General features: G+C 49.9%; 1 protein-coding gene across 1 annotated transcript in view; it reads left to right on the forward strand.

Moving 5' to 3' along the window:
* Window positions 1-21,185, forward strand: part of LOC147091249 (uncharacterized) — an 87,881-nt gene extending 66,696 nt beyond the window's left edge. Inside the window, exons 9-16 of the mRNA XM_085976490.1 lie at window positions 11,940-12,118; window positions 12,301-12,398; window positions 12,474-12,607; window positions 12,692-12,881; window positions 13,125-13,272; window positions 13,432-13,504; window positions 14,114-14,224; window positions 21,043-21,185. Coding sequence (XP_085832616.1) covers window positions 11,940-12,118; window positions 12,301-12,398; window positions 12,474-12,607; window positions 12,692-12,881; window positions 13,125-13,272; window positions 13,432-13,504; window positions 14,114-14,224; window positions 21,043-21,185 — 1,076 coding nt within the window. The remainder of the gene's footprint in view (window positions 1-11,939; window positions 12,119-12,300; window positions 12,399-12,473; window positions 12,608-12,691; window positions 12,882-13,124; window positions 13,273-13,431; window positions 13,505-14,113; window positions 14,225-21,042) is intronic.
* Window positions 21,186-21,960: the final 775 nt, after the last annotated feature.

The raw sequence follows: 21,960 nt of genomic DNA on the forward strand, positions 1-21,960 counted from the left end.
AACTCCACACATTAGAAGCAACAATTAAAGACAACCAAAACCCTCTAGACTCCCCAATCACGTGGAAAGAACTGGCAACCAAAACAAAATCTCTCCACCTAAAGAAAGCATGTGGCCCAGACAACATCAAAAATGAAATGCTCAAGTTCAGCAATATAGAGATGCAGGGTGCGATACTCAAGCTATTCAACACTATATTGCGTTCAGGCTGTTTTCCCGATATCTGGTGCCAAGGACTAATCTCTCCCATATACAAAAGTGGAATCAAATCAGACCCAAATAACTACCGCGGCATCTGTGTCAACAGCTGTCTAGGGAAGTTATTCTGCAGTATACTAAATAGTAGATTACTTGAATTTCTTAACGAACATAATATCCTCAGAAAAAAACAGATAGGCTTTCTTCCAAAACACCGCACCACCGACCATATCTATACCCTTCACACCCTCATTGGAAAACATATACACCAAACGAAAAATGGGAAAATATTCGCCTGTTTCATCGACTTCAAGAAAGCCTTTGACTCTATATGGCACGAAGGGCTCTATTATAAACTTCTTCAATGTGGAATAGGGGGAAAGGTCTACGACCTTATTAAATCAATGTATCTTAAAAATAAATGCGGGGTCAAAATTGGAGACAAACGCACCGACTTCTTCACCCAGAGAAGAGGCGTCCGGCAGGGCTGCAATTTGAGCCCGACCCTGTTCAACATATACATAAATGAATTAGCAGACATGCTGGATCAAAGCGAGTCACCAGGTCTCCGTCTCCTGGATGGAGAAGTGAAATCCCTGTTCTATGCGGACGACCTGGTTCTGCTGTCTCCCACTGAACAGGGATTACAGCAACAACTAGACCTACTCGACAAATACTGCCAAAATTGGGCTCTAACAGTAAATCTAAAGAAAACAAACATCATGATTTTTCAAAAAAGACCCAGATGTCAGGAAAACAAATACCAATTCACTCTCAGTGATACCACTATAGAACACACTATGAGCTACACCTACCTGGGTCTAACTATTACAGCGTCAGGGAGCTTCAACATAGCAGTGAATGCACTAAAAGAAAAAGCCCGAAGAGCCCTATATGCAATAAAAAGAAAATTCTACAACATCCAAATCCCAATCAAAATCTGGCTCAAAATATTTGACAGCATAATCCTGCCCATTGCACTGTACGGTAGCGAAGTATGGGGTCCACTAAATCACCAAAGCTACACTAAATGGGAAAAACACACAATAGAAGCCCTACATGCAGAATTCTGCCGAAGCATCCTTCGCATCCAAAGGAAAACGCCAACAAATGCATGCAGAGCCGAACTAGGCAGATACCCACTGATAATAAACATCCAAAAACGAGCACTAAACTTCCTAAATCACCTCAAATCTAGCTCCCCAGACACCCTTCATTTCAAAGCCTTTCAGACCCAAGAGCTAAACCCAGAAAAGAGTCACCTGAGTCAGCTACTACTGAAACTAAGTACTCAGCCGGACCCTGACCAGCCTCAGACCAACACAGCCGTCGAAACACCAATCCGAGTAAACCAAATCATTAAAAAATGCAAAGAAACCTACCTGGAACATTGGAACAAAGTAACCGAAAGCCAAAGCAGATTAGAATGTTACCGGGCCCTAAAAAGAGAATATAAACTGGCAGACTACCTCTCGACCATCAGAGACACAAAACAGAGACAGACCCTCACCAGGTACAGACTAAGCGACCACCAACTAGAAATTGAAAAAGGCAGATACAAAAAAACCTGGCAGCCTAGAGAGAATAGAATTTGCGATCAATGTCTGTCAGGCGAGGTTGAAACAGAAATGCATTTCCTCCTAAAATGCGAAAAATTCACCACACCAAGAAACATATTACTCAACACGTTAAGCCAAACAACCCCAGAATTCAAGGAATTGGATGACGTGTCAAAACTAAGATTAGTCCTGGGAGAAGGAGACAGACCATACCTGGGGGCGAAATATGTAACAACATGTCACAACCTGAGAACTGTTTAAAGTTAAGAATGTTTAAAACTAATATTGAAAGTACCAAATGTAATACAAAGACTGTATAAAATTAATATTGTTTATAAGTAATATTGTATGTAACCAACAAATGTCAAAAGAATATTTAGAAAACTGTAACTTTTTACTATGTTAGCTTTGGCAATATGGTTCTCTGTAAACTTTCATGCCAATAAAGCATTTAAATTGGAAAAATTGGAAAAAATTGGAGTAGTGGTGAAGGGATATTTCTCAGACTGGAGGGAGGTTTACAGTGGTGTCCCCCAGGGGGCGGTATTGGGACCACTGCTCTTCTTGAGATCTATTACTGACCTGGACTTGGGTAAAGGAGGCATCATTTCAGAGTTTGCAGATGACACCAAACTCAGAAATGTAGTAAACAGTGAGGAGGATAGTAACAGATTTCAGGAGGACAGAGAGAGATTGGTGAAATGGGCACACACATGGCCGATGACATTTAATGCAGAGAAGTGTGAAGTGTTTCATTTTAGGACGAAAAATCAGCAGAGACAATATGGACTAAATGGTACCGTTTTAAACGAATGCAGGAACAGAGAGATCTGGGGGTGTACGTATCACGAATCTTTGAAGTTCATATGGCTCTTAAAAATCCTTTGCTTTATAAATAAAGGGACAAAGTAAAGGAAGTAATGGTAAAGCTTCAAAAATCACTGGTTAGGCCTTAGCTGTAGTATTGCATCCAGTAATGGGCACCGCACTTTAGGGAGGATGTCCAGGCCTTCGAGAGGGTGCAGAGGAGATTTACTGGAATGGTTCCAGGGATGAAAGTCTTCCGTTATGTGGAGAGACTGCAGAAACTGAGGGTTTTTCTCCTTAGAGCAGAGAAGGTTAATGGAAGATTTAATAGAGATGTTCAAAATTATGAGGGGTTTTCATAGAGATTATATGAAGAGACTGTTCCCACTGGCAGTAGGGTCAGCAACAAGAGGACGCTGATTTCAAACAATTGCCAAAGACCAGGGGGGAGATGAGGAGAATTTGTTTACACAGCGAGTTGTTGTGGTCTGGAATGCGCTGCCTGAAAGGATGACGGAAGCAGATTCAGAAATACCACTCCCACGGTAATTGGATATGTGCTTGAACAGGAGCAATTAGCAGGGCCATGGGGAAAGAGCAGGGACTGGGATTTATTGGATAGCTCTTTCAAAGGCCGACACAAACACGATGGGCCGAACAGCATCCTTTGGTGCTGTATCACTCTGATTCCAGGAGATGGGGTCTCTGAGAGGGGTTAGGTGTGGTGCTGAATCAATGTTCCCCAATGTCCACGGGATGGAAGCTGCCTCGCTGCACCGCAAGGTACCGAGTCTCTCATTGACACAAACAACACGATTATCATTTAGAATTATAGGTTTCTCGAGTTAATGAGACTTGGTGTCTAAATTCTATTAGTGCTGCCTCCTTAAGAGGGACACTTGTGGAGCTGACTCTTCTCATTACCGGCAATTGCCAATTTAAAGTCAACTACAATTTCCACACTTTTGTACTCTATACCTCTATTTATGAAGCCCAGAATCCCGTAAGCCTTTTTAACTGCTTTCTCAACCTGTCCTTCCACCTTCAACGATTTGTGCACACATACCCCCAGGTCTCTCTGTTCCTGCACCCCCTTCAGGATTGTACTGATATGCCTATCAATTAGTCCAATAAAAGGCGACGAGTTAAGAACGTAACTGAAGGTTTTTATTGACTAAATAACAGAGCCCACCCTCGTGGGTGATCCGATCCAACAGGGAGGAATACTAGCCAGTCAGCTACCTTTATACCTGGGCAGGTAGGTGGAGCCATGGGCGGAGTCGGAGGTGGTCAGCCCAGGTATAACAGTGCGACAAGAGGCGACCTCGTGTGGTGATGTAACAGTGAGAACAGTGAGAACAATATACAGTGATAACTATAAAAGTGGTCTACCACATTCACCCCTTGTTTAGATTAGAGTCCGGCGGGGTGAAGTGTATTACCAGCTCTGGTATGTCAGTCTGTCCGGAGGCCTCGTTAGCCTCTCCGATCGTCGCAGCGGCGGTGTTGCATTATCCGGTGTTAAAGCTGGTGTCTGTGTCGTCGGCGAAGGCTCGTGGGGTTCCGGCATGCCGTCTACCTGGGCTGGACTCGGGGGGTTGGGAGGGGGGGTGAGGGTGCGAGGTCTCGTAAGGAGACAGTGTCCTCCCGCCCGTCTGGGTAAGCCACATAGGCGTACTGGGGGTTGGCGTGCAGGAGGTTCACCTTCTCGACCAGGGGGTCCGTTTTATGGGCCCTCACGTGCTTTCGCAGCAAGACGGGCCCCGGAGAGGTCAGCCAGGTTGGTAGGGTGGTTCCCGTAGTCGACTTCCTGGGGAAGACAAACATTCGATCATGGGGGGTGGTGTTAATGGCAGTGCAAAGTAGTGACCGGATGGAGTGCAGCGCAATCGGGAGGACTTCTTGCCAGCGGGAGGTTGGGAGGCCCTTAGACTTTAAGGCTAAGAGGGTGGCCTTCCATACCGTCGCGTTCTCTCTTTCCACCTGGCCGTTCCCTCGGGGGTTATAGCTGGTGGTCCTGCTTGCTGCAATACCCCTCTCCAGTAGGAACTGACGGAGTTCCTCGCTCATGAAGGAGGCGCCCCGGTCACTATGTATATAGTTCGGGAACCCGAACAAGGCGAAGAGTTTGTTCAGGCATTTAATGACCGTGTTACTGGTCATGTCTGGGCAGGGGAAGGCAAAGGGGAAACGGGAGTACTCATCAACGATGTTGAGGAAGTACGCATTACGGTCAGATGACGGTAGGGGGCCCTTGAAGTCGATGCTCAGGCGCTCGAAGGGGCGGGTGGCCTTGATCAGGCTTGCTCTGTCCGGCCTATAGAAGTGCGGTTTGCACTCAGCGCAGATCTGGCAGTTCCTGGTCATGGTCCTGACCTCCTCGATGGAGTATGGCAGGTTGCGGGCCTTAATGAAGTGGTAAAGTCTGGTGACCCCGGGGTGGCAGAGGTCATTGTGGAGGGTCTGAAGTCTATCACTTTGCGCGCTGGCCCATGTAATTCGTGAAAGAGCATCAGGGGGGTCGTTCAGTTTACCGGGCCGGTACAAGATCTCATAATCGTAGGTGGAAAGCTCGATTCTCCACCTCAAGATTTTGTCGTTCTTGATCTTGCCCCTCAGCTTGTTATTAAACATGAAGGCAACCGAGCGTTGGTCGGTGAGGAGGGTAAATCGTTTGCCTGCCAAGTAGTGCCTCCAGCGCCGTACTGCCTCCACAATTGCCTGGGCTTCCTTCTCGACTGACGAGTGTCGGGTCTCGGGGCCCTGTAGGGTCCTTGAGAAGAAGGCTACCGGCCTACCCTCCTGGTTAAGGGTAGCGGCTAGGGCGAAGTCGGATGCATCGCTCTCCACTTGGAAGGGGATTGACTCATCCACTGCGTGCATTGTGGCCTTGGCTATGTCTCCCTTAATGAGGGAGAAGGCCGCGCACGCCTCTTCCGTGAGGGGGAAGGATGTGGCTTTCAGGAGGGGTCTGGCTTTGTCCGCATAATTGGGTACCCATTGGGCATAGTAGGCGAAAAGCCCCAGGGTTCTCCTAAGTGCTTTTGGACAGTGGGGGATGGGTAGCTCCATGAGGGGGCGCATTCTTTCGGGGTCGGGGCCGATGACTCCGTTCTCTACTACACAGCCAAGGATGGCAAGGCGCGCGGTGTTAAACACGTATTTCTCCTTATTGTAGGTGAGGTTCAGCCATTGGGCCGTACGGAGGAATTTCTCCAGATTCACGTCATGGTCCTGCCGGTCGCGGCCGCAGATGGTGACGTTATCTAGATAGGAGAAGGTGGCCTGTAGTCCGTTCTGGTCAACCATCCGGTCCATCTCCCGTTGGAAAACCGAGACCCCGTTGGTGACACCAAAGGGAACCCTAAGGAATTGGTAGAGGCGGCCAGTCGCCTCGAAGGCGGTGTACTGGCGGTCCTCCGGGCTGATGGGGAGTTGGTGGTAGGCCGACTTAAGGTCGATGGTCGAGAATACGCGGTATTGTGCAATCTCATTGACCATGTCAGATATGCGGGGGAGGGGGTATGCGTCCAGCTGGGTGTATCTGTTTATGGTCTGGCTGTAGTCGATAACCAGGCGATTTTTGTCGCCGGTCTTGACTACCACCACCTGGGCACGCCAGGGGCTGCTGCTCCCCTCAATAATGCCCTCTTTCAGGAGTCGCTGCACCTCAGAGCTAATGAAGGCTCTGCCCCAGCGCTGTACCGCCTGCTCTTGGTAGCGACAGGTTTGCAGTCGGGGGTGAGGTTAGCGAACAGGGAAGGTGGCGGTACCTTGAGGGTGGATAGGCTGCAGGTGTTACGCGGTGGGCGGTTTAACTTTCGCTGGTTGTCGACTGTGAGTGGGGGGAGGGGTCCACCGTATGCTAGGGTTACACTTTGGAGGTGGGATTGGAAGTCCAGCCCTAGTATGACGGCAGCGCACAGCTGGGGGAGTACGAGGAGTTTAAAATTTTTATACTCTGTCCCTTTAACCGACAATGTCACGACACAGTAGCCGCTGATGTCCGTGGCGTGCGACCTCGATGCCATCGAGATTCGGCTGCGTGTTGGCAGGACGGGGAGGGAGTAGTGGCTCACCGTGTCTGGGTGGATGAAGCTCTCCGTGCTTCCGCTGTCGAACAGGCAGGTCGTGGCGTGGCCGTTGACTTTGATGTCCATCATTGAGCTGGCCAGATGGTGCGGGCGGGCTTGATCCAGGGTGACGGAAGCTAGGGTGTAGCTGAGCGGGTCGTTGTCATCTGTGGTGGAGGCGGTCGGGGGCCCGGTGGCAGTCAGGTGTGGTGGGTAAAATGGCGTCTCCCACGAGGTATGACAAGATGGCGGCGAAGATGGCGGCCCCCGTAGTTCACATGAGGCTCTGTTTAAATCGTTTGCCCCGCACAAAGATGGCCGCCCCTGCTGTTCCCATGAGGCTCTGCAGGCTTCGGCTGCCCCGCACAAAGATGGCCGCCCCTGCTGTACCCATGAGGCTCTGCAGGCTTCGGCTGCCGCGCACAAAGATGGCCGCCCCTGCTGTTCCCATGAGGCTCTGCAGGCTTCGGCTGCCCCGCACAAAGATGGCCGCCCCCAGGGTTCGCATGAGGCACTGCTGGCTTCTGAGGATTTGCTCCTGCAGGCCTTGGAGAAGTGGCCTTTCTTGAGGCAGGTTTTGCAGATCGAGTTTTTGGCTGGGCAGCGCGACCTCGGATGCTTCTCCTGGCCGCAAAAGAAGCAGCCAGTGGCCCGATCGCGGTTGCCTGATGTCGGGGCCGGTACCGGGGCTAGCGGGCCTGGTCGGATCCGTGATGCAGACGCTGAGGTAGGTCCCGGGGGCAGCGCTGCGAAGGGTGGTGGGGTGGGGGTCGGGCCCGAGTCCCAGGGTCGCGAATAGTACCTGGCAAACGCTTCCTGGTCTTGCTGGGTGGCCTCTAGGGTGAGGGCGAGGGCTTCGGCCTTGTCCAGGTCTAGGTCCTTAGCTTCAAGCAGTCTTTGCCGTGTGTAATCGGACCGTAGGCCTCTCACCAAGGCGTCGCGGACATTATCTTCCATGTTTGCAATAGCCGTCACCGCTTTAAAGTCACAGTTCCTGCCGAGTTGTCTCAGCGCTCGTGAAAATTCAGCTATAGATTCTCCTGGCTGTTGCGGGCGAGATCTTAAGAGATGCCTAGTGTACATGTAGTTTACCGGGCTCCGGTACTGCTGTTTCAGTAGGCTGATAGCGTCGTCGTACGTAGTCATGTCCTGGATGAGTGTGTATACTCTCGGGCTCGCTTGGGCTTTCAGGACTCTTAGTTTGGATCTCTGAGGGACGACGGCTTCCTCCAGGTACGATTCGAAGCAGTCCAGCCAGTGTTTGAAGTCGTTGGCTGAGTTTGATGCCTGTGGGTTTAGATCCAGGTATGGTGGCTTCAAGGCTTGCAGCCAAGCCGGCTGGTGTGGCCCGTTGTCTGGAGGCTGTTGTTGCTGTGCTGCTGGGTGAGCTCCTTGCTGTTGCTGTTCATCATTAGACATCTTTAAAATTTAGTCAATAAAATTGATATGCCTATCAATTAGTCCAATAAAAGGCGACGAGTTTAGAACGTAACTGGAGGTTTTTATTGACTAAATAACAGAGCCCACCCTCGTGGGTGATCCGATCCAACAGGGAGGAATACTAGCCAGTCAGCTACCTTTATACCTGGGCAGGTAGGTGGAGCCATGGGCGGAGTCGGAGGTGGTCAGCCCAGGTATAACAGTGCGACAAGAGGCGACCTCGTGTGGTGATGTAACAGTGAGAACAGTGAGAACAATATACAGTGATAACTATAAAAGTGGTCTACCACATGTACCATTTAGTTTATGTGTCCTCTCCTCATTCTTTCTACCAAAATCTATCACTTCACAATTTTCCGTGCTAAATTTCATCTGTCACGTGTCCGCCCATTTCACCTGCCAGTCTATGTCTTCCTGACTTCTGTCACTTTCCTCCTCACTGTTCACTATACTTCCAAGTTTTGTCTCATCTGCATATTTTGAAATTGTGCCCTGTACACGCATGTCCAAGTCATTAATATGTATCAAGAAAAGCAGTGGTCCTAGAACCGACCCCTTAGGAACACCACTGTATACCTTCCTCCATCCAGAAAACAACCGTTCACCACTACTCTCTGTTTCCTGTCACTCAGCCAATTCCGTATCCATTTCCACTGTCCCTTTTATTCCATGGGCTTCAACTTTGCTGGTAAGCATATTATGTGGCACTTTGTCGAACGACTTTTTGAAATCCATGTTCACTACGTCAACTGCATTATCCTCATCAATCCTCCCTGTTACCTCATCAAAAAACTCAAACAAGTTAGTTAAACACGATTTGCCTTTAACAAATCCATGCTGGCTTTCCTTAATTAAACCACACTTTCCAAGCGACTGTTAATTTTGTCCCTGATTACTGTTTCTAAAAGCTTCCCCACTACCGAGGTCAAACTGAATGGCCTGTAGTTGCTGGGTTTATCTTTACACACTTTTTTGAAAAAGGGAATAATATTTGCAGTTCTCCAGTCCTCTGGCACCACCCCCATATCTAAGGAGGATTGGAAGATTATGGCCAGTATCACCGCGATTTCTTCCCTAAATTCCCGCAGCATCCTAGGATGCATCCCATCCGCTCCTGGTGATTTATCTACTTTAAATACAGCCAGCCTTCCTAATACCTCTTTTTATAAATTTTTATCCTATCAAGTATCTCCACTACCTCCTCCTTTACTATGTCTATGGCAGCATCCTCTTCCTTGGTGAAGACTGATGCAACGTATTCATTTAGTACCTCAGCCATACCCTCTGCCTCCATGAATAGGTCTCCTTTTTGGTCCCTAATCGACCCCGCCCCTCCTCTTACTACCCTTTTACTATTTATATGCCTAAAGAAGACTTTTGCATTACCTTTTATGTTGGCTGCAATTCTATTCTCATACCCTCTCTTTGCCCGTCTTATTTGATTTTTCACTTCTCCTCTGACCTTTCTATATGTAGCCTGATTCTCAGATGCATTTGCAACTTGACATCTGTCATACGAGCTCTTTTCTGCTTCATCATATTCTCTATCTCTTTCATCATCCAGCGAGCCCTGACTTTAGTTGCCCTGCCTTTCCCCCTCGTTGGAAAGTACCTCAACTGCACCTGAACTATTTCCTCTTTAAAGGCAGCCTATTGTTCATTACAGTTTTGCCTGCCAATCTTTGATTCCAGTTTACCCGGGCCATCACACTGAAATTGCATTTCCCCCTGTTAAACATTTTTACTCTAGATTGCTCCCTGTCCTTTTTCATAGCGAACCAAAACATTATGATACTATGATTACTGTTCCCTAAATGTTCACCTATTGAAACTTGCTCCACCTGACCAACCTCATTCCCCGGTCTGGAGTACAGTTATGTTGAAAGACTGAAGAAGCTGGCGTTGTTCTCCTTGGAGCAGAGAGAATTGAGAGGAGATTTGATAGAGGTGTTCAAATCCATGAGGGGTGTGGACAGAGTAGATAGAGAGAAACTGTTCCCATTGGCAGAAGGGTGGAGAACCGGAGGACACAGATTTAAGGTGATTGGCAAAAGAACCAAAGGCCACGAAAGAAAGACTTTTTTACGCAGCGAGTGGTTAAGATTTGGAATGTTCTCCCTGAAAGGGTGGTGGAGGCAGATTCAATCACAGCTTTGAAAAGGGAGTTGGATAAGTATCTGAAGGGAAGAAATGTGCAGGGCTACGGGGAAAGAGCGGGGGAGTGGGAGTGGCTGAAGTGCTCTTGCAGAGAGCCGGCACGGGCTCGACGGGCCGAATGGCCTCTTTCCCTGCTGTAACCATTCTATGATTCCATGATTATATGACCATGTGCTGTAACTTTAAAAAAGGTTAAAAGGAAATTGAACAAATTAAATTAAAGTACTGTTCCTTATGGTGATGCAGCACTCCAGTCCCTGCGGTGCCCACCGGTCGCGGAATGCCTCGAGCGTGCCGGCAGACACCGCGTGCTCCATCTCCAGGGCCACCCAGGGGTGAACGTGGCCGCGGAAGAGAGGTGGGCCGAATGACCCCCTGGACCGCCCGCTGCCTGGAACAGTTAATGGGCACTTTGGCCAGGCCCAGGAGCAGTCCCACAAGGAGGTCCCCGACCTGCCCGCTCCCCTCCGCACCGGGTGGCCGTAGATCAGGAGAGTGGGACTGAAGTGCAGCCAAAAATCGAGGATCAGCCCCTTCAAATAATGGAAGAGAGGCTGCAACCTCTCACATTCGGTATAAACATGGACAATCTGGGTCTATGGGAACGAGACAAGTTCAGCGTTTCTTTATTGATGAACTGAAACAGAATATAAGGAAAGAAACATGTACAGACTCTTAAAGAACAGACATTGTGTTCAACCGATGTAAATTTAATCATACTTTACAACTTCAAATAAATACAAATCTATATTTTGTTAAAACACAGTTCCCTCCACTCAAGGAGCAGAAAACACAAGGCCCCAATATCTCCGTGTGCCCCGTGGGAATGCGGGTTCACATGGGGAGCCCGTGGGCCAATCAGACCATTCATTTACTGCGGGTTAAACAGGGGATAAAAAGGGGGAGTCGGCTCTACAGCCTCACTTACCTGGGAGCCTCGCTTGTTAGAATGGAGGGGCTGCGGGTTCTGGGCTTGTTCTTTCTTACAATCTGTTCATCTCAGCCGCCCTCTCTCCTTCTCCCCGCCGATCAATGTTGGCTGTCTCCCAAATTCCGCCAAGACTGCGGCTTTGGGGGAATTGAAGGCAGTGAGTGTGTGCGGAGAGGCTGCTGCTTTGATGCCGGGAGCCGGGATGTGCCGCCGTGTTTCTATTCACTCCACAATCTGCCAGGTGGGTGTATTCTCGGCTCGCCTATATTCTGGGCCAGGGCTTCCCAGGACCAGCCGCAATCTAACTGCACTGGGGATTCCCTGGACAGTATCCTCTCTCCTCATGTCCTGAAACATCAGCTGGAGTCTCCAACCTCCAGTCCGGGAGCTGTCGGGTTTAGGAACTGTGTTCAGTTCTACAGTTTGAAAGTCTGATCAGTGAGATCCTGACCCAGGAGATCTCCTTCCTTCTCTATGCGACTTGGGACTTCTGATGGTTGAATTGCGCCCCAGGATAGGAGGGCAGAGTGAAGATCAGTCCCTGGCTGGCACTGAAAGGACAGGGTGTGGATTTGATGCCGGTCTTGTGTAACCAGTCCAGTAGGGATGGAGTTGGTGAACCGTCTCCATTAGATGGAGAATTGGGGAGTGGACGGGGAGAGAAGGAAACTAGAAGCTGGTGCTGAGCTGGGCGGAGTTTCTCCCCCTCCCGGTAACGGTTCCCTTGCCATTCCCTGTGCAGCAACTAACCGCCTTTCATTGACTCTCTTGCAGTGTGCACCAAAGATGGGCGGGTCTTGATCGCCATCTCCAAGGATTTGACGCTGCCTCCTGTAGACCTGACAACGGTCCATCTGAAGGATGGACACGGAGCGGAGTGCAGTCCGACCGTGGCCTCTGCAGACACTGTGCTCTTTCAGTTCGCAGTCACTGAGTGTGGCACTACTCAGCGGGTAGGTATTGTGGGCTGGGAGCCCCATCAATGGCTGTCAGTCGGGTGGGAAAGAGGGTGTCTGAAGGGCAATGGGGGCCCTTAAAGTCACTACATGTGATAAGGCAATGGCAGACTTGCTCAATTTCTCTGTAATCGGTCTACTCCTGGTCCTCTGTAATGATGGTCTTCTGTCTCTTGTAGCTGGACGGGGTGAACGCCATCTATGAAACGGATGTGTTGGGTCAGTTTGAGATCTTGGATGGAGCTTTGGGATCGGTGACCCGGGACAGCCCCTTCAGGTGAGACTGGGAGCACATGGAGCGGGTAGAGAAGGTGAGGAGCTGAATTCTCCAGCCGTGTCCGTTCTCTTGCAGGCTCCATGTCCAGTGCAGTTACAAGGGGAGCCAGGAGTCTGAACTGCAGGTGAAGCCCCGAGTTTACAGCCTTTCTCCGCCACTGCCTGCCACTGAGGCCGGGATCCTGGTTCTGGAGCTGAGAATAGCGAGAGGTAGCGAGTGCTGCTGATGGTTAGTGTCCAACTTTAGGCTCTCTCTCTCCAAATAGTGGCCGTCCTTCATCTTTCTCTTTGCAGATGGTGGCTACCGGAGCTGGTACGTGGCCAGTGACTACCCGATCCTGAGTGTGCTCCGGGACCCCGTGTTTGTGGAGGTTCGAGTCCTGAACCGGAACGATGCGTCCCTTGTGCTGGTGCTCAATGACTGCTGGGCGACCCCCACCCCCGAGCCGCATTCGGGGCTCCGATGGAACCTCCTGGTGGGCAGGTAAGGCAGCGAGTGAGGGACCTTGGGGCAGGCTGGTGATTGGGGAGGGGGGCGACATGGACTGGGTGAAGGAACGGCCAATAATCAGACCAATCTGAGCTCCAGGTTGACGATTGGTGACTTGAATGGACTGGTTTCTTTATCTAGTCTAATCTCGGGACTTTGCTTTGATGTGCCGCTGTAACTCTGTAGTTGGGAGTTCCAGGTGCCCCCTCCATATAACCCGCTCTTTCTCTGTTCCAGGTGCCCCTTTACTGGAGACAATTACAAAACCCGCCTCCTCCCGGTAGACGCCGCTTCCCATTCGCCGTTCCCAACTCACCAGAATCGGTTTGTAGTCAGCACTTTCGCTTTCTGGGACCGAGTTTCGGGCCGGGCTCTGAGCGGGGAGGTGAGTTTCCTTCAGTCTTTCTCTCTGGCTCTCTTGGTTGAACTTGTTCCCTGGGTCTTGCTCACAGTGAGGAGGCCCCTGTTGACCCTTTGACTGTAGAAGCATGAATCTCCTGACTGGGATCTGTGGCACTGACCAGACCGCACTGTCTCTTTCCAGGTTCACTTCCACTGCAGTGCTGAGGTTTGCTTCCCTTCCACCCGAGAGAACTGCACGGCTCCCTGCAGCCCCAGTAAGTAGCTGGGATCTGACTAGAAACTGAACCTTGATGGGGTGGGTGTGGGGCATCTGGACACTGGGCTCACTCAGCAAGGGCCCAACACTGGGCACAGGAGCAGTGTCCTCAATCTGCCTGCTCAACTCTATCCCAGTTAGTCTACAGCAGAATAGCAATCTGGCTCAGGTGCTCTGAGCACATCTTGCACTGGTTCTGAATGGAATCCACCTCTGGTCTTTAACATTGATCCAGCATCCTGCTGTCACCAGGAGTTCCTGGGTGGAACTGAACCGATATCTGGGGGCGGGGAGACCTGGGCAATGTGTGTATGTCCAGTGTAACTGCTCGTCAAACTAGTGCTTAAAACGTGTCTTTCCCCAGGAGACAAGCCTGGCCATTGGACCCGTCAACGACTGCAAACTTTGCTGCGTTGATTCGGGTCCTTCTGAGAGTCAGGAGTGAATCTTAGTCTGACAGTGAGGGAACAGTGTTTAACTACAGTCCAATCTCTTCGGTACTCAGTGCCCGAGGGTTTTTGCATTGGGCCATCGGATTGTACACCTGATTCAGGGCTTCAGACAGCTGCACATTGAATCGCCCACCTTGAACTCTTGTCTCCCCCAGAGAGGCGAAGAAGTGCCGATGACCGGGCTGGGTCCTTGGTGACCTCTGATGGAGCCATCATTTTCCTGGAAGATGAGAGAGTGGGTGCTGGGATCCACCAGGAAGAGAAAGGTAAAGGAGGCCCCTGCTGCTGTCTAGTGATGGAGTAACTGGTGCCTATCTAACCCTCCCTTCTCCCCACAGATGCTGCTGCTGATTCCCCCTCCCGTGTTCTTCCTGGAGCAGCGGTTGGGGTAGCTCTGCTCTCCGTGGCCCTGTTGGTCGGTACTGTTGCCATGTGGAAAATGGACCATCGCCGCAGGGTGGGCTCCGAGTGCAGCTCCATGGAAATGTAGATGTGTCTGTTGGACAATAAACTCCTGTTATACATGAACCCTGGTCTTGTATTCATAGAATCAGAGAATGGCCTCCTTCTGTGCTGTCACCCTTGAGCCCGTGCCTGCTGTTTGCAAGAGCACTTCAGCTAGTCGCACTCCTCGGCCCTTTCCCTGTAGCCCTGCAATTTTTTTTATTTGTTGCTTATCCAATTCCCTTTTGAAAGCCACGATTTAATCCGCCTCCACCAACCTTTCGGGCAGTGCATTCCAGTTATTAACCACTCCGAGTAAAAAAACAAAATGGTTTTTCTTCATGTCCCCTTTGGTTCTTTTACAACTAACCTTCAATCTGTGTCCTCTGGTTCTGGCCCGTTCTGCCAATGGCCACAGTTCCCCTCTATCTACTGTCTCGACACCTCATGCTTTTGAAAACCTCTCAAATCTGCTCTCAACCTTCTCTGCTCTCTGAAACTTCACTGCTCTAAGAACCCCAGCTTATCTAGTCATCCATGTAACTGACATCCCTCATCCCTGGAATCATTCTTCCATGCACCCTCTCCTAGGGCCGTCACATCATTCCTAAAGAGCGGTGCCCAGAATTGAGACAATACTCCAGTTGAAGCCAACCGATGTTTTATCAAGGTTCATCATAACTTCCTTGATTTTGTACTCCATGCCACTGCTTGTAAAGCCCAGTATCCCATATGCTTTTTTAATTGCTTTGTCAACCTGCCCTGCTGCCTTCAATGATTTGTGCACACATACTCCCAGGTCTCTCTGTTCACTTTAGGATTGTACCCTTTAGTTTATATTGCCTGTCCTCGTTCTTCCCACTAAATGTTTCACTTTGCACGTTTGTTAAATTTCATCGTTCTGCCCATTGCACCAGCCTGGCTGTCTTGATCTATCACACACCTTTCCCTGCCCCTGTACTTGCTTAAACTTTGTTACATCAGTAACTTTTACCCATTCCCATGAAGGGTCATCGACCTGAAACATTAACTCTGTTTCTCTCCACAGAGGCTGCCTGACCTGAGTATTTCCTGCTTTTATTAAACCACTAGTTGGGTTGTTTTGGGCCTCGCAAGACCAGTAGTGGCAAGCTCACTCCTGGTCTTCAACAGCTGCTGTGAACAACCGTCCAGCATCGGTCAAAACTCCAGTCAATTCAATAAAGCAGTAGGGGGAGTATTAGCACATCAAACAGTAGGACTAAATGTGTCATTCTTGGGCTGGCAGGCTATAACTAGTGGGGTACCGCAGGGATCAGTGCTTGGGCCTCAGCCATTCACAATCTACATCAATGATTTGGATGAGGCGACCAAATATAATATATCCAAGTTTGCAGATCTAAAGCTCGGTGGGAATTGAAGTTGAGAGGATATAGACAGGCTAAGTGAATGGGTGAGAACATGGCAAATGGAATATAATGTAGAGAAATGTGAAGTTAACCACTTTGGTAGGGGAAAAATAGAAAAGCAGAGCATTTTATAAATGGTGAGAGATTGGGGAAATGTTGGTGTTCAGAGGGACCTGGCTGTCCTTTTAAACAAATCACTGAAAGTTAACATGCAGGAACAGCAAGCAATTAGGAAAGCAAATGGTATGTTGGCCTTTTATTACAAGAGGATTTGAATATAAGAGTAAAGATGGCTTACTGCAATTATATAGGGCCCTGGTGAGACCACAGCTAGAGTATTGTGGACAGTTTCGGTCTCCTTTCCTAAGGAAGGATATACTTGCTATAGAGGGAGTGCAACGAAGGTTCACCGGACTGGTTCCTGGGCTGGGGGTTGGTCATATGAGGAGATTGAGTAGACTGGGACTATATTCCCTAGAGTTTAGAAGAATGAGGTGATCTCATTGAAACATATGAAATTCTTAGATTGACAGGCTAGATGCAGGCAGGAGGTTTCCCCTGGCTGGGGAGTCTAGAACCAGTGGTCACAGTCTCAGAATAAGGGGTTGGCTATTTAGGACAGGAGGAGAAATGTCTTCACTCAGAGGGCGGTGAATCTTTGGCATTCTCCACCGCAGTAGGCTGTAGAGGCTCAGTCGGTGAGTGTATTCAAGACCGAGATCGCTGGATTTGTGACTAAGGGATATGGGGATGGTGCCGGAAAGTGGAGATGCGGTAGAAGATCAGCCATGACCTTATTGAATGGCAGAGCAGGCTCGATGGGCCAAATGGCCTGCTCCTGCTACTATTATGTTCTGTTTTAAGAAAGGAAAATCGTGTTTGACAAATGTATAAGAATTCTGAGTATGTAACGAGCAGGCTGGATCAAGGGGATCAAGTAGATGTAGTGTATTTGGATTTCCAAAAGTCATTCAATAAGGTGCCACATGAAAGGTTACTGCACAAGATAAGAGCTCACAGTGTTGAGGGTAATACTTTAGCATGGATAGAGGATTGGCTAACAGAAAAGGGTCAGGATAAATGGGTCATTTGGCAAACTAACTAGTAGGGTGCTACACCATGAACGTGCTTTGCAAGGATAGTGGGCGGTGCAGGGCGCCATTGACTGCACGCATGCAGCACTGCGGGTACCGCGGAAGAATGCAGAGGTTTTCTGAAACCGCAAGGGGTTTTACTGCTTAATGTCCAGTTGGTGTGTGACTACAGACAGCTGATACTTGCTGTCAATGACTGCTATCCTGGCAGCAGCCATGATGCTTCTATCCTGCGCCAGAGGGGTGTGCCAGAGCTTTTCCAGGCAGTGCAACAGCCAGGTGGTTGACTCTGCGGAGACCAGGATTATCCACTCTGCACCTGGCTGATGACATCGCTCCATTACCCCAACACCCGTACTGAGCTGTGGTACAATGAGAGCCATCTCGCCACCAGGAACATCATTGAGCAGACGATCGGCGTCCTCGAGCAACGGTTCTGCTGTCTGGACAACTCGGGAGGAGCCCTGCAGTACTCGCCTGAGCGAGCCTCCCTCTTCATAGTTGTTTGCTGCATTCTTCATAACCTGGCAATCCTCAGGACCCAGCCGATGCCACCAGGGATTGGTGCACCACCGAAAGAGGAGGATGATCAGCAACAATGTTGAAACTGCAAGGGCCGTCCATCAACGGCTGATAACAAGACGCCACTAGGCCCCTACTCAGGAAATGGTTTCTGGCATAGAGAACAACATGATCAAAAGCAACCCGCAATCCCTATAGCTGGCCAAGGCAGCAATGATTCCAAAGGCCAAACATGTACATTTTGAATACAACAACTTTTTGTTTTACAAACTGTGTGTCATTTATTCATGACAAACTAATAGAAAGAAACACAACACATCATTAGTTAACATAACTGGTTCTCACAACCTGGAGGTAATGGCCAAAACACTAAACAAAAGTAATTACATGAACCTCGGCCTTTAATAAAAACATTACTAACATTTTGTCAGACCTCCTACTGTTTGCCCTTCGAGGGTGATCTCCTTCCCTTGGCCACTTGCCCCCTTCCCACCCTACTGCTCCTCCAGAATGGGGCCCCAGTGGCTGCAGCACGCTGGTGGAAGGCTGCTGCTTGTCAGATCCTGAGAGTTCAGATGCCCTTGAAGGACGGCCTCGACCAGCTCTGAGCCTGGGGGGCTCGGCTGCAGACTGCACCAACTCTGCACAGGCAGCAGCAGTCTGGGCTACAGCTGGTGGCAAGTGCAATGGGGAAGTGCCAGTGGTGGGAGCAGGAATGCTATCATCCTGAGCGAGGACAGCACCTCCCTGCTTGACCAACACACTGGCACTCCCACGGGGCAGCACTTCAGCATCCGGAGCAATCTGCTGGAGCACAGAATGCTGGCCTGCTGCGGTACCGTGAGAGCCCCGGGTCAATGTGTCCGAACCAACGATGATGGCAGCAGTCAGTGCTTGCGTGGCCTCAATCTGAGACTGCAGGAGAGCAGTCCGAGATTGGATCACGGCAGCCAGTGACTGAATTGCAGCACTAAGCAGAACTTGTGTCTGCTTGTGCTGTAGCGGAGTGCTCCACACTCCTTGCCAGTGCATCAATGCTTTGGGGCACCCTTCCCACTGCACCCATGAGCTGAGTGTGCCTGTCCACCGCCTGGGGGTTCATTTCAATGATGAGCCGCTCCTCCTCTGCGTCCAGTGCAGCAGGACTCGCTGGCCTACACTCCCTCTGGGGAGAAGGACACCGAGCTTCCCTACTCCCGTTGCATTGCTGCAGCCTGCTGGGTCCCAGAGCTTCACCTTCATCAGACCCTGCGCCCCTCCAGGGAAGATGTGGTCCCAGTGTGGACATGGGCTTCCTTGGGAGAGGGTGGCGCTGAGGCTCCGGATTCCTCTTCCTCCTCGCCTATGGCTTCACTCCCACTAGCAGCTTGAGGGCCCGTCTCCTCAGCTGGTGAATCACCATCTGAAAACAGGGAGGTACAAGAGTGGCTTTAGCATCAGGACAGGGGGGCAGTAAGGGAGGAAGGAGTGCAGCGATTTACTAAGTTGGATTGAAAGTGTCAAAGGCTGGTGTTGTGAGGGACAAGTGGAATGAGAGAGGAGAGAAAGCTGATGACCTTACCATTGCTGTCCCGAACGGGGTCAACCTCTCCATGGGTGATGGGACTGATCACCTGGATTGCCACAATCCTGTGGACGCACATCTCAAGATCGCTGAGTGGTTGCAGCTGAGGTGGCCCTCCACCTGTCTGTTGCTGCTGTGGCCTGTTAGGACATAGCTTGGCCTGCAAGAAAAATGACGGTGTCTGAGTAAATGTGCCGCCATGGTCTTGCCTGTTGTGCCTCCCATAGTTGAATAACCCTCAATGTGTGCAAGGTGTGGAATGTGCGTGTGTGTTTTATGAAATGGCCATAGGTCTTGGTTGAGTGTTGGACATTGGGGTGTTAAGAACCTCTGGCCATAGAGTGAGGTTGAGATGGAGGGATGGAGAGGTATTGAACAACAGCCACTCACCCTGAACAACCGAGTGAGGTCGTTGAACTTTTTTGATCTGTCGAGAGAGAAACAGAGTTAACGTTCCAGGTCAATGACCCGTCGTCAGAACTGGAATAAGTTAGAGATGTAAGAGATGCTTAAGCAAGTGTCGGGGCAGGGAAAGGGATGAGGGAAGGAAAGAACAAAAGGGAAGGTCAGAGATAGAAACATAGAAGATAGGAGCAGGAGTAGGCCATTCGGCCCCTCGAGCCTGTTCCACCATTCAATGCGATCATGGCTGATCATCCAAATTCAGTACCCTGTCCCTGCCTTCTCCCCATATCCCTTGATCCCTTTAGCCTTAAGAAATATATTTAACTCCTTCTTGATTATATTTAATGAATTGGCCTCAACTGCCTTGTGTGGTAGAGAATTCCACAGGTTCACCACTCTCTGGGTGAAGAAATTCCTCCTCATCTCAGTCTTAAATGGCTTACCCCTTATCTTAGACTGTGACCCCTGGTTCTGGACTCCCCGGCCATCGAGAACATCCTTCCTGCAGCTAGTCTGTCTAGACCTGTTAGAATTTTATAAGTTTCAATGAGATCCCCTCTCATTCTTCTAAACTCCAGCGAGTATAAGCCCAATCGCTCTTCATACGTCATTCCTGCCATCCCAGGTATCAGTCTGGTGAATCTTCATGTTGGATAAGTGTTGGGCATTGGGTTTTTAAGACCCTGTGGCCATAGAGTGAGGTTGAGATGGAGGGATGGCGAGGTATTGAACAACAGCCACTCACCCTGACCACCCGAGTGAGGTCGTTGAACTTTTTGCGACATTGGATGTGGGTCCTGGGCACCATGCTCCTGGAGGAGACGTGATGAGGCTCCTCCCTCCAGACTCTTCTGTAGTCACGCGGCAATAGCCTCCTCCCACTCTCAGGCTGCAGTATAGCTCTTCTGCACTCCACCGCACCAATCAGAGCCTCCAAGGCCCGGTCACTGAAGCGCTGAGCTCGTTCTCTTACCCTCTCCATAGTCCTTGGCTGAAAAATTTAGGCACAGGTCTGTCCAGGCCGAGATTCAAGCCTGCAATGAGCAGGGTGTGGCTGGAGAGCAAGATCCATCCTCTCCTTTAAGAACTGGTCGGTGCCAGTGTGTCTGTGTTCCATTGCTAGCTGACATCACCTGCGCTTCACCCGCGCTCTGAGTTAGCGCCTCGATCCTTGGCCTTTGCGCCTTAAGACAGGTGTGTAGCGCCTGATTTAGCGCTCCAATCACCTCCAGGGTGATAAACACCAAGTTTCCAGTCGGAGGCGATAATTAGCGCCAGGCGCTAAACATTGGGCCCGGCCGATAATTGAGCCCCAAACGGGGCGACACCGAATTTCTCCCCCTAAATCTACCAGGTGACAATGTGCACCCTTATCTCACCCCAACTGTTGATCCAAACCATTCCGCTAGTTCCCTGTCCACTCCAGCGCACACAGGGACTTCTGGGAGATGTTCTCTCACAGTCTGACAAGTTTCTCAGGAACACCGAACATCCACAAGACATGCCAGAGACCTTCCCGCCACACACGGTCAAAGGCCTGCTGTGTGATAACTTTGGGAAGGGCCTTGGGACGTGTTGCTGCGTTAAGGCGCTATATAAATGCAAGTTGTTGTTGTAAAGTGGATGTTGTGTTCTGTAAGTTTATCCGAACCATGTCTCTTGTACAGTGGACATCACTCACAATCTACGGACACAAATGACTGTAAACCATATAATAGGTTATTGGGAGGTGGCAGTAAACCCAGGGGCCCCGCCGTGCTCTGTTACATTTTCCGGGGTCTACAAGTTTCAGTCCTACATTTCAGAATGAACATTGCATCAACCAGATTCTGGCCACGGCTGGAATTCCATTCAGCCACGGGCCAGGGCTTGTACCATGGCAGGTGTTGCTGACATTGTCATTTCCATTTGGACTAGTGATGCACCCTCTGATTCTCAGAGCCTTTAACAGGAGGAGTTTGGACAGGGATCTGTCCACTACAGGGATCACACCGAGACCATTCCAGGAGATGGGATCTCTGGGGGAGTTTGAAAAGATATCCTTCCACTACACTGGAGTTATAAGGAGACAGCAGGATTAAAGGGGCAGTGACAGCTTGGAAACTAAATTGGCTATGAGACAGAAAGCAGAGAGTAGTGGTGAAGGGATATTTATCAGACTGGAGGGAGGTTTACAGTGGTGTCCCCCAGGGGGCGGTATTGGGACCACTGCTCTTCTTGAGATCTTTTACTGACCTGGACTTGGGTAAAGGAGGCACCATTTCAGAGTTTGCAGATGACACCAAACTCAGAAATGTAGTAAACAGTGAGGAGGATAGTAACAGACATCAGGAGGACAGAGAGAGATTGGTGAAATGGGCAGACACATGGCAGATGACATTTAATGCAGAGAACTGTGAAGTGTTTCATTTTAGGAGGAAAAATGAGCAGAGGCGATATGGACTAAATGGTACCGTTTTAAACGAATGCAGGAACAGAGAGATCTGGGGGTGTACGTACACGAATCTTTGAAGTTCATATGGCTCTTAAAAATCCTTTGCTTTATAAATAAAGGGACAAAGTAAAGGAAGTAATGGTAAAGCTTC

This window comes from Somniosus microcephalus, unplaced genomic scaffold, assembly GCF_052327205.1.
Source record: "Somniosus microcephalus isolate GS21.2 unplaced genomic scaffold, FLI_Smic_1.0 unresolved_chr3, whole genome shotgun sequence".
Lineage (NCBI taxonomy): Eukaryota > Metazoa > Chordata > Chondrichthyes > Squaliformes > Somniosidae > Somniosus > Somniosus microcephalus.